The sequence below is a fragment of the Gouania willdenowi genome, chromosome 16 (genome assembly GCF_900634775.1).
Source record: "Gouania willdenowi chromosome 16, fGouWil2.1, whole genome shotgun sequence".
Classification (NCBI taxonomy): domain Eukaryota; kingdom Metazoa; phylum Chordata; class Actinopteri; order Blenniiformes; family Gobiesocidae; genus Gouania; species Gouania willdenowi.
Window position 1 is genome coordinate 37618631 of NC_041059.1, and position 11805 is coordinate 37630435.

The 11805-nt window shown below is 41.9% G+C and overlaps 1 protein-coding gene across 1 annotated transcript; it reads left to right on the plus strand.

Moving 5' to 3' along the window:
- Positions 1-308: 308 nt before the first annotated feature.
- LOC114478657 (methyltransferase-like protein 27) lies at positions 309-11132 on the plus strand. Its single transcript, XM_028471858.1, has 5 exons — positions 309-492; positions 3384-3512; positions 3606-3741; positions 5123-5215; positions 5301-11132. Exons 1-5 carry the CDS (start codon positions 379-381, stop codon positions 5531-5533), a joined length of 705 nt encoding a protein of 234 aa, XP_028327659.1. The 5' UTR covers positions 309-378; the 3' UTR covers positions 5534-11132.
- Positions 11133-11805: the final 673 nt, after the last annotated feature.

The window sequence follows — 11805 nt, forward strand, 5'->3', positions numbered from 1 at the left end:
AACCTTTGTTAAATTTGTAAAGCCCTTTTGTGTGTCCTGAACCAGTGTTTGAGGAGCTCTGATAAAGCATTCTATAAATTCTATAAATGCCAATCATAGTCAGCGTTGCTGGGTGCAGTTTAGCAGAGCTTTTGAGAAACAGAAATGGTGTTTTTAGTTTAAATTTAGTCTGTTTTGTTTGAAAACTAAAGACTACTTTTTTGTTTTAATGCTGCACTTCTTGTTTTTAGATGTGTGTGTGTGTGTGTGTGTAAGTGTGTGTGTGGGTGTGTGTGTGGGTGGATCCATAGAAGTGTGTGAAACACAAAGAAAACACCTCAGACAGACAGACAGACAGGAGAGACACCTCAGTGTTTGTTGGTTTAGACTCCTTGTATCATGTCTGGCTGCAGAAACATTGAAGAATTAAGAAAGCAGTTTAAAAACCGTTTACCAGTCTGTCCCGAAGAGCAGGAGGATTTCTACAATGACTGGGCCAAGAACTATGACCAGGTGAGAAACCTGCAGTGGTTCCCAGTGTGGTTCACCACACTGGTGTGACAACCATATTGTTGCGTCGATCTGCCTGAGTGCTGCGTTTATGTTTATGAGAGGAGCTTCAGCAGGGAGTGAAACTCACCCAGTTGGATGTGTCACTGGTGGGCGGGGCTCCGCCTCAAACGCGCATATGAAGCGAATGGGGATAGTCCGGTGCCGCAGAAGACGCGTTAGGTGTGAACGCAGCATAATGCTGGGTGCATGTACCGCTTCAAGCTCATGCCGGCGAAAATAGTATAATATAAAAGTATTTCTATTAAGAATTTGTTAAATTTGATATAAACATAAGGAAAAATGTTTCAGGTTATAAAAGTAGACCTAGTTTTCTGTTTGGTTAATGCCTAATTTTACAGATTACTTACCTGCATTGATTTCATGAAAAACAAGTTTAAAATATACTTTTACCAAAATAAATGTGCTCACCTGAAATTGTGTTTATTTGTACTTACCTTGTTTGATGAAAAATTCTGAACTTATTTGCATTGTGTTTCATGTTCTTGTCACTGGATAGAATAAAAGTAAGAATGAGTGAAATCCTGATTCTGGTCAAGTCCGTCCTTTTTCAAGTGTAGGACGCCATGACGTTATAGACCCTTGATAAATACATTATTATTGTAATACACAACTACACAAAAATTTTTACTTAGAGAGGAAAAACTCTATATCGAGAAACAATTCTTCAAAAAAACAATAAAAAAAAAGAAGAAGAAGAGAAAACGCAATATTTTGCTGTTCCCGTGGTTGTGCAGGTGGGAATTAAAAGTCTGTGACAAATGCTGTAGGACAACATTAAAACAGAGAAACAGCGAGAGGCAAAATGGAGCCATTTTTTTTTGTACGGTCACCCATCATATTGTACATGATTTGAGTGATAATACGTGTTATGAAGGCTATTTTGCACAATAGGTGTGCCTTTAGATTTGTACTTGTCCTTTGGTGTACCTTGTGCACAAACAGTTTGGGAACCACTGATCTATGGCACAGACAGCACAAACTCATCTTATTTATTAAGAAAAATATTTAAAATGTATTTTTTATGTCTTGATTCTTTTTAAAATATCTTTTGTTTTAATTTTATTTATTTATCGTAATAAATGTATTGCAGTTATTCAATTGTTTGATATATTTATGAATACTGTTTTCAATTATTAAAATTTATGCTACGATCCCGAAAGCAGAAAATTCCGAAAGCTTTCTCACTTATATTTATATCCATCAGGCAGGGGTGGAAAGAGTACAGAAAAAAACTCTACTTAAGTAGAAGTAAAGTTACTGGTGTAAAAATCTACTCGAGTAAAAGTAAAAAATAGATCACCTAAAATGTACTCAGCGTAAATGTTACTTAGTTACTTTTTTTTTGGGGGGGGCATCTCTCACATGCAACAAAATAATAAAGAGACGTGTACAAAGATCAAGACAGGGTGTGGCTAACCTGGATAAATAAAATAGGATTAATGTCAAGGATGTCAATTCGATGAGGTATGTGTTTCTGTAAATACATCCAATGTGTCAGAGCATCCAATAAATCACCTCTGAAAGCAGGAAATGTGTACAGTATGTTATATAAAGTCTATAAAACATTCTAGGTGGAATGAGCCGAAGGAGGAAAAAATGATACTGATGCCCTAGGGTGACGTGCACGCACCCACAAATACAGTTTTATATTAACAATAATAATTGTAATTAAAATCACATGATCATTGCACAAAACTGCTGATCAATTGGCTGCAACATCTGTAGCTGTTACAAAAAGAAACGCACACACAATGCGTAAAGACACACAGTGGCTCATCAGGCACTGCTGGAGGACAAGGTGCACGGGAGACAGAGTCAGCGCCAGGCTCCGCTCTGAGTCGTACACAACCCCCCCCGACTCCCCACCCCCCAAAATCTGTGCACTTCTGAATGGGTGGGTCCACAACCTCTTCAGTAGTAACGGCTGTAATGTAAACAAACATGCTAAACATCTTAACGACGTTAGCCTGACAGTCAGGGTTACATGAGGTTTGTTTGACACATACATATATACATATATACTACTACTGAATAGTACTTTATGACATGTAGTATTAGCATTAGCAGCATTAGTGTTCAGCTTTATGTGCACAGTGTGCAGCAGGGGTGAAAGAAAGAATATAAATAATAGTAAATGAGCTTTTAACGACAACCTAATGCTATATAAACACAGCCACAAAAACAAAGTTAGCTCGCTAACATACCTCTGACCAAGTGGTCGCTGCAGACATGGGCATCAGCAGACTCTGCTCCTCTAAACCGCAGACGTAGGTTTAATATCCACTTTTTACGGCGTTGTTCTGTGAGCTTTTTACATTTCTCACCTTTGTGAACGACAATCTTCAGTCCTTAGAGCAGCCGTAAACTACACAAAACACGGGCATTTTGATTATTTCAGACGACAGATTCTCAAGTTTCCGTCTGAATTTTGCGTTCTCGCTTTGTTGCGATGCAGCAATGTGAGTGACGTCACGTGAATCAACAGAGTAGGCCATAGACATATACACATTCTATTGGCTGATCCTAATAACAGCTCTAGGGTTCAATAGCACAAATGTAGCAGACTCCCGTCCGCGAATGGGATTTATTTTACTCTGTAACAAAATCTATTTCAAATGTAGCGAAGTACTGTTACTTGAAACAAAATTTACTTAAGTAAAAGTAAAATTACAGATTTTAAAAAGTACTCAACAAAGTAGAAGTACACAAAAAGTTACTCAATTACAGTAACGCGAGTAAATGTAATTTGACACATTCCACCCCTGCCATCAGGATGAAATAGGTTTTACATATAATAACAATAATAATATATATGTTGTGTGTCTGTTCAGGATGTGTTGACGTTGAACTACAGGGCACCGAAGCTCGCTGTGGATTTCATCAGCTCTAACTTCTGTGGTAACCGTGGTGACGCTCAGGTCTTGGATGTAGCCTGTGGATCGGGGCTCGTCGCTAAACACGTGGGTCTGAAACTCTGCATTAATATGTATTAGTCAGTTAAACCACCTTCACCTTTGGGTCTTTCTGAGGATAAATCTGTGGGGCTGTTACAGATGTTTCAGGCGGGCTTCCGGCACTTTGTGGGCGTGGACATCAGCTCAGGAATGCTCAGCGAAGCTTCCAGAACCGGCCTTTACCGGGACCTGAGACGGGCCTCACTGGGACCAGAACCTTTGCCTGTAAACACTGGTACGTTTAGCTCCTCACTCCTCTGCTATCCCATTGATCGAATAGATCTTAATGGATCATAACATTTTGTGAACGGATGTTTTGTCAGCGATCCCGACATTTGGTGGACAGATCACAAAGTTTTTCGCCATGTCTTGATGGATCACGACACGTTGTGGATGTATCTCAACAGACCTCTAAATTTTGTGGATAGATCTCAATTGGCTACGTGCACAATATGGCGTCCAATAACATCCTGTCACAGTTTGTGAGGGTGCTGACTTCCGGTCCATTGTTGTTGTTATGAAGCCAGCGAGCGGAGGGAAAAATTAGCATGTTCGGTCTCCAAAAGAGGCGATTGGTCTATCAAAGGGTTGGAGGTTCACCAAAATCTGGACAGATAACTTCACTCCAAGTAGGAACACAAGAGTATGGAGCTAACATTTATTACCCAGTGATATTGTGCTTACGCCAAATTAAAAACGAGGACCTGCGGAGACAATTTGAGTTGGCTCTGAGTCAAATAGAACGGCTGCAGCTGCGGACGTGTTTTGGAGCGCTTTGCTAACTCAGATGACCAAATTCATCATTATACCAGGTGAGTTTGCATTTTACATTCTGTATTTAGTTATAGTGACCGGTGCATGTAATATTCAAAGTTAAAGCTGCAGTGCGTGAGTTTTGGGAGGTGCTCCACGCTACCCCCTCCTCTCCTGAATGAAACTGAGTTCCATAAAATGCACATAAAAAACATTGGTACAATAGAATATATGAAAATTAATAAATAAATACATGAAATTAAAATACAGGCCTTCGTATAGTTTAAGCAAGTATTTAAAAACTGGTATAGCGAGCTTGAGTTCCAGAGCTCAGGGGCTCTGAGAGATAAAGCTCAATATAGATAGATACTGTAGACAGACAGACAGACAGATACATGTATACATACAAGTTATTTTATGTGAGAAAAGACACATTTAAATGTATACTTGCGATGATTTTAGATGTTATTTCTGGAGCTGTAGTTATTTGTTTACGCCACTAGAGGGAGGATCCCCTGAAGTGAGCGCTAGTTGTGGTAAAATGTTTAAGTATTTATGATTTAGCATTTGTATTAATTCCAAATATTAACTGTAGTTAATCCTGAGCTTTCATTTCTAATGACATATCTTGTTTTTGGTATAAAACCTGTTGCTTAACCTCTTGCATTAAGTGAATAGATCCCGATATTTTGTGGATGATCCCCATAGATCATTGCATTTTCTAGATGGATCCTGACATTATGTGGTTGGATCCCAACAGATTTGGGTGGTCCTGATAAATCCTGATGTTTTATTGACAAATCCCAACACTGTGGAGTAGAGCCCAATGATCCTGAAGCTCCTCCCTCTTTCTCCTTCTTCAGGCGTGTTTGATGTTGTTGTCACCGTCGGAGCTCTGAACGCTGGATTCATTTCTGTCAGTGCGATCAGGGAGCTCTGCAGAGCCGCCAAGCCAGGTGAAATCCTGGCCTTAACCTGTCTCATTCCAAGCGTCAGAGCAGAGGATGTTTATTGATTATTGATTATTGATTGTTGTGTTAGGAGCACTGCTGTGTTTGGTCAGAGGACATCACTACACTGATCATCCCTTGGAGCAACAATACAACACTGAGCTGATCGCAGAGCTGCAGCTGATGGAGGATGCGGGACTTTGGACCCAGCTGGTCAGCCGACAGGTGGACAGATACATGATTGACACGGAGGCTGACCAATCAGAGTCACAGGCGGAGCGTTACATCAGCGGGAGCGTTTACCTGTTCAGAAAAACTATTTAAAGCCAGAACGCATAAGATTCCTCTTTAACTATTGTAAGAACAGTAAAAGCATTCAATATAATTACAGATTGTAAAACCTGAAAACAATGATCAAGTATCCATGAATGGTACCTGTGGTGGAAATGAATATAACAAAAAATGTGTTTAATCAATTACCAAAAAACTAAATATTAGTTAAATATTTTAAACACATTAAAAGGACTTTTAATGTGTTTCTTGAAATGGCCGGATTTGGCCCCTTGAGTTAGATGCAGATGTTATAGACCAATGGAACTCTGTTGCCTAGTAACAGCTAACAGGAAGCAACAACGTGGGTCAGTAGTGGAACAAATCAGAGCCGGGCCGGGGGCGGGGCAAATGAGCGGGCCCTTTAAACCCAAATAATAAAGCTCATGATAGATTCATTTTACAACATACACATGCCTGCAACAGCGGGGCTTACAAGCTTCGGCACCACGGAGAACGTCAATGTCATTTTGAAGTCCATCAAACGAACATGAAGTATAACAAAACAACAGAACAACAAAAACATTAAGATGGTCACTAACATAAATTAAAATCATCTCATCACCACAGATAGCAACTGCTTTATTTTGACACCCACTTTAACCATTTCATCTCAGAGCCTGTATCAGTAGATATAAAGTTTAGTAAAACTGTCCCAGCGGCCCACATGTTCACAAACACTATTTAATATGAAGTATTATAGACCTACTCAGCACTATTTGAAGGGCATACGACGAGTCTTGTGCTCCATGAACTCATCCACGATGCTCTGTGTGTCCATTTTTCTCTGTTCTCTCATTCTCTATGGACATCATGACAAGTCCACCCAGTCTCTCCTGTCCCACTGTGCTCCTCAACTGGTTTTTAATGAGTTTTAACTTGGAAAATGAGCAGGACACGTGACTGACGTGCACGTGCATACTCAGTGCAGAAACCATGTTGTTTCCATATGTGATGCTTGAAAAATTGAAAAATGGCAATGAATGAACCGCTGTTAAGGCTCGTAAATAGTTTGTTGTATGTAGAAAGCTTGTCACCTGAGGACTCTGACACTTATTTAAGGACTCACTTTAAGTACAGGTGAACGATTGTGGGACCCATGCAGCATTCCTGAAAACGAGTGGTCATCCAACGTGCTCCCGTGCACCATCGCCTCAGCAGTCCTCCGGTTGTTTTGCACCGAGCCTGCGCATGCATGCACCTAATTTATTATGCATACATCATGACAAATGGGTCTATATAACCCCTGTATAAATCTGCATGATGGGTGACTCCCCATACTCTGTGCGCTTCTGGGCACAAGTCATGGGAGGGCCCCGCTTCTCCAGCTCCCCTGAGCCGTGGTAGAGGCCCGGCTCCCTTAAGTCCTACCTCCTATCCAGGCTCCTCTGGGGCCCGGGCCGGGGGCTGCTGCCCTCCCAGCCCCCCCATAGCTTTGCCCTTGACGTGGGTTATATCCTGACCAAAATAGTGGCTCTCCATAGTTTATGCCCAAAGGTATAAAATAATTCTAAAAAGTCATTTTAATGTGTTATTTTTATAAAAATCCAACCAAACCCAGAAATCTTTACAGTTCCTATTCAGTAGTAGGTTGGGGAAACTGTATTACAGCCTGAACTTTGGCCTGCAGCATTAACACAACCACGCGCCCCAGGTAAGTCACCGTTGCCCTTGCAAAGTCACATTTAGCCAGGTTAACAGTTAACTGTGCTTCCACCAACCTCTCAATCAATGTTCTAATCCTTCTCAGATGAGCATACCATGTACCACTTTCGACCAATAAGTCATCCAAATACACAGAACATCCCTCTAACCCATGGACCACCCGGTTCATTAGCCGCTGAAAAGTGGCTGGAGCATTCTTCAAACCAAAGGGCATAACTGTGCCAGTAGAGGCTAGAAGGAGTGATAAATGCAGAGATTTGTTTTGCCTGCTATGACAAAGGGGCCCGCCAATATCCTTTAAGAAGATCAAATTTAGATCCAAAATTAGCAGACCCTACTGGTCTATATACATATCCATACGTGGCAATGGAAATGAATGAGACTTAGTCACAGCATTGACCTTCCTCATGTCTGTGTAAAGCTGCCAGGTGTTATCTGGTTTTGGTACCAACTGGATGCAGATAGCACTGCAATGTTATTTTTCAACATTTCATCTTTTTCAGTTTCCAGATGTTTAAGCTTTTCAGGTCCCATGCAATAAAATCGCTGTTTGATGGGTTGCGCGTCCCCCACATCAAGCTCGTGCTCAATCCAGGGGGTGCGGGATTGGACATCACCAAAAAGCTGAGGGAACTTTCTGATCAGCTCTATTAACTGTAAATGCTGCGCCTCTGGCAAATGTGCTAATGAAGACTGAAGAGTGTTCAAAGACTCAGAGATATTAAACCTACCACTGAGTAAACAATCATCTGGTTCCGGAACGCCGTTTGACTCTGAGGTCCCTGTGCAGATGTCTACAGCCAGCACAGGACACACATCCGCCCGGACTCTCCTGCCACCCTCTAAACACTGATAATACGATTTTAGTAGGTTGATGTGATAAAGTTGCTATGTATTTCTTTGACCTGGGGAGGCAACAAGATAGTTCAGGTCGGAAAACTTTGATTACATTAAATGGGCCCATACATTTAGCACGAAAAGGAGAAGTAACCAGTGGTGTCAGAGCGAAGACCTGGGCCCCAGAACTAAAGTCACAACACACCGCTCCACAATCATATTGGGTCTTCATTTTCATTGGTGCCTGTTCCAGCTTCTCTCTCGCCATTACACCAGCCCAAAACAACCTGTGTTGAAACCCATTATTTGGGGGGGCTGGGCAAACATTACTCGCTAACGGCTCCCCACCGAGTGTTCAAAAACTAGTTCATTTGGGCTAAATCTTGTACTTTCCTGCACAGCTGCCAACATCAACCAAGGAAGTCCATCCTCCCAGTCTCTATCCAATTCAACATAATATGACTGGTTGTGTTTCAAAATTTCTAATATGGGCAAACAATATGCGAGGAGAAACTAGACCCTTGACCGCTCTGTATAACCCTGGGTATGCCAAACACTGAGCCTTAATCACAGCTTTGGTGGTTGTTGTTCGAAGCGGATAAGCTGCAGGGTAATGGGTGCTTTGATACATTACAGTCAGAAGGTATTTACACCACGATTTTGCACTAGACAATGGCCCCACGCAGTCTATGATCAGACACTCAAACAGCTCACTCACCACCGGAATGAGCTGCAACGTGCTGGTACGGTTTTTTGGTCAGCTCACACACATGACAGGTTTTATTATATTCACCCACATTGGATTTTAACTTTGGTAAAAAGATGTGTCTGAAGACACACAAGTATGTTTTCCACACGCCAAAGTGACCAGATTCATCATGTGCACTCTTCAAAATTTCCTGAGGCACCACCACTTGAAACACGGGTGGCCCCAAAACATCCCAGTGACAAAGGAGCCATTTACGTACCAGGGCCCCTTCATGCACAAAATAGCACCGGGCCACATCCTCCACGCCATCACTCGCCATAACCTGTGTCTACAACAGAGAGAGAGAAACATCAGCTTTTTGAGCACTATTCCACTCACCTTTGGACACTGAAGGAGGCAAATCAGGGAGTAAAACTGGCTCAGCTGAAGACACAGCATCCAAAACCAATGTTCCGGCTTTTTTTTTGAGCACATCAATCGCTCGGACATGACCAGTGGTGAACTACTAGGACAAACATGTCTTCCACAATCATCATTCCCAAGTATCATTGATACAACCAGCAACGCAGGACGCACGGCCACAGAAAACACACCCTTGGCCAGTGCACAATCCAACATCACATCATGCTGCGGCACTGGGACAAAGCCCAACTCCTTGCCTTTCATCATCATAATAAAATACCCAGATTGCGTAATAGTAGAAAAAGTTAGGGTTGGTTGCACAATAAACGAGTGCGCAGCCCCGGTATCACGCAATAATTTAACATCCACGCTCTCAGTGCTGTCCAACAAGGACACATTTATGATGAAAGGTTCAAAACCAGACCTGTCAATGGCATTCACCTTCATCAACTTTTCTTTCGTGCACAACATGGCAGGTGCAGCGGGAGGCACTTCTAGTGACCCTCCGCATGACATAAATTGCATAAATTGACCATCCTGGTTGTACAGAAGGGGAACCCTTCCATGCGGAACCAGATTTAAGAGCTTGGCTGCGCGTAAAACCACTGCCGTCACTTGTGCGCTCAGGCATCTCCACAAAAGCAGTCTTCTGCGTCAACGGAAAATCATCAGCATACTGAGCCGCTTTAAGTATTTGGAGCTCTTTCATTTATATACATAGTTACGCGCTGAGAACACGCCATCTTAAACTGCTCCATCACAATCAGCTTGCACAGAACTTCAAACGTGTTGACTTTTTCCACTGAGCACCATTGGTGAAAATGCATGGTTAAATCACGCATAAACTCAACATTTGTTTGCTCATTCGTCTTTTTACAATGTCTAAATTGCTGACGGTACGCCTCTGGGACCAGCTCATAAGCCTTGAGGACAACTGATTTTACCATCTCATAAATCAGACCATCCTGCACACAAACACATGAACAAGCCTATTAGTATGAAGGTAGATCAGTGAGAGCTTATAGAATGTGATATGAGGTTGTAGAATGTTGTAGAAAATAATTTGAATTACTTGCGTCAAATATCGTTTACAACCACAACTCTCCGGTTACAACTTCTCGAATCTGCCGCTACAGAAACACAAACTACTGTTCTCGTCAATCTGAGCTGCTTGAGTTTTGCAACACATTTTGCGAGAAATGACTCTAACAACGTTTTTCAAACAATCTGTGGAGGCAAATTTCAGCATGCAGTGAAGAAAAATGACTTTGTTTCGGTCATATGACTTCTGGTGCGCTAAAAAGACAGTGATCTGTCTCCAAATCCTCCCTTTAATTGGTCACACATGCAAACGGGAGGGAGGGAGGAGTACGGGAGTGTGTGTGTGTGTGTGTGAGTGAATGGGGGGGCATTTCTACAAGCGCAAATCTGTTTTGCTACAGACGTCTCACAAAACTCAAGCAGCGCAGATTCACACTGTCCATCCACGTGTACCTGCCTAACTATTACTAAACGTATCTATTGTCAGTAGTTAGGTGTAGTGGTTGGTGTGTTGTGAGTGAAGCTGCAGTAATCAGGTGACCTTCACTATGTAACATGTAAACACTTAGATCTGACTCAGGGCGTATCACGACAGTCACTACCACCCTATGAACAGACTGTAACTGGATCTAATGGTGGTCAGTTACACACTCACACACCCACATACTGTACCTGAAGGCATGTCACGTAGACAGTGATCGATAGTGAAGCCCACCTGATCGACGTGTGTGTGTGTGAGACTCTCTACCTGGGACTCTAATCTCCTCCATTGGTTCTCACACACACGCTGTGGATAAATGTGCAGCTTTCAACGTCAATAACTGTTCGGTCTAAATAGCAAACGGTCAAACTAACATGAAAATAAACGTTTTGAAACGTCATCACCAAATAAAGAACAGTAAAAAAGTATTTTTCCTCAAAAGAGAAAAGAGAAGTCCACGGGAGCTCATGCACACATCAGATGTGAGCTGTGTAGTGAAATAGATATAGATGGTGCGCTAGCGCCCCCTCACACTGAGGTCAAAAGCTGGATAGGTTTCATTTCTGTGCCGTCCACAAGTCAAATAAAATTAAAATAAACATTTACTCCAAAATAACAGATGCACAAACTCGGGGTATTTGGAAGCCGTTGACAAAGTTTTTATGAAAGGAAGTGTCTATTGATACGGAAACATATCAATAGCCCCCGGGACGGTGCGTTTTTTCGACCTTTTCTACATAAGCGTAATGTGCCTGTGTTTTCACTGTGTCAGAATGGCTGAGTGGTTTAAGGCACCTGAGTTCTTCCTTCTGCTGCCATGGGTTCAAATCCTGCTTTTCTCCTATTTATTTTTTTCATTTGAACATATTTAACACGGCAAATTCCACCTTTAAAAATAAATAAAGAAACATTTTAGGGTGTTTCCTGGTTTAGGGTTAGTGCTAAAATAAAAGGGTTAGCGGGGTAGCTAAAAATAAATATGAGCTATAATAAAACTGATGGAACTTTAAGTCACGTGGTGCATCATGTCACCTAAACTGGCCAATGGGGGCTCTGTGTATGAATAGACTGGGAGTCTATTGATACGGAAACGTATCAATAGACTCCCAGTCTATTCACGGCTCACATTAA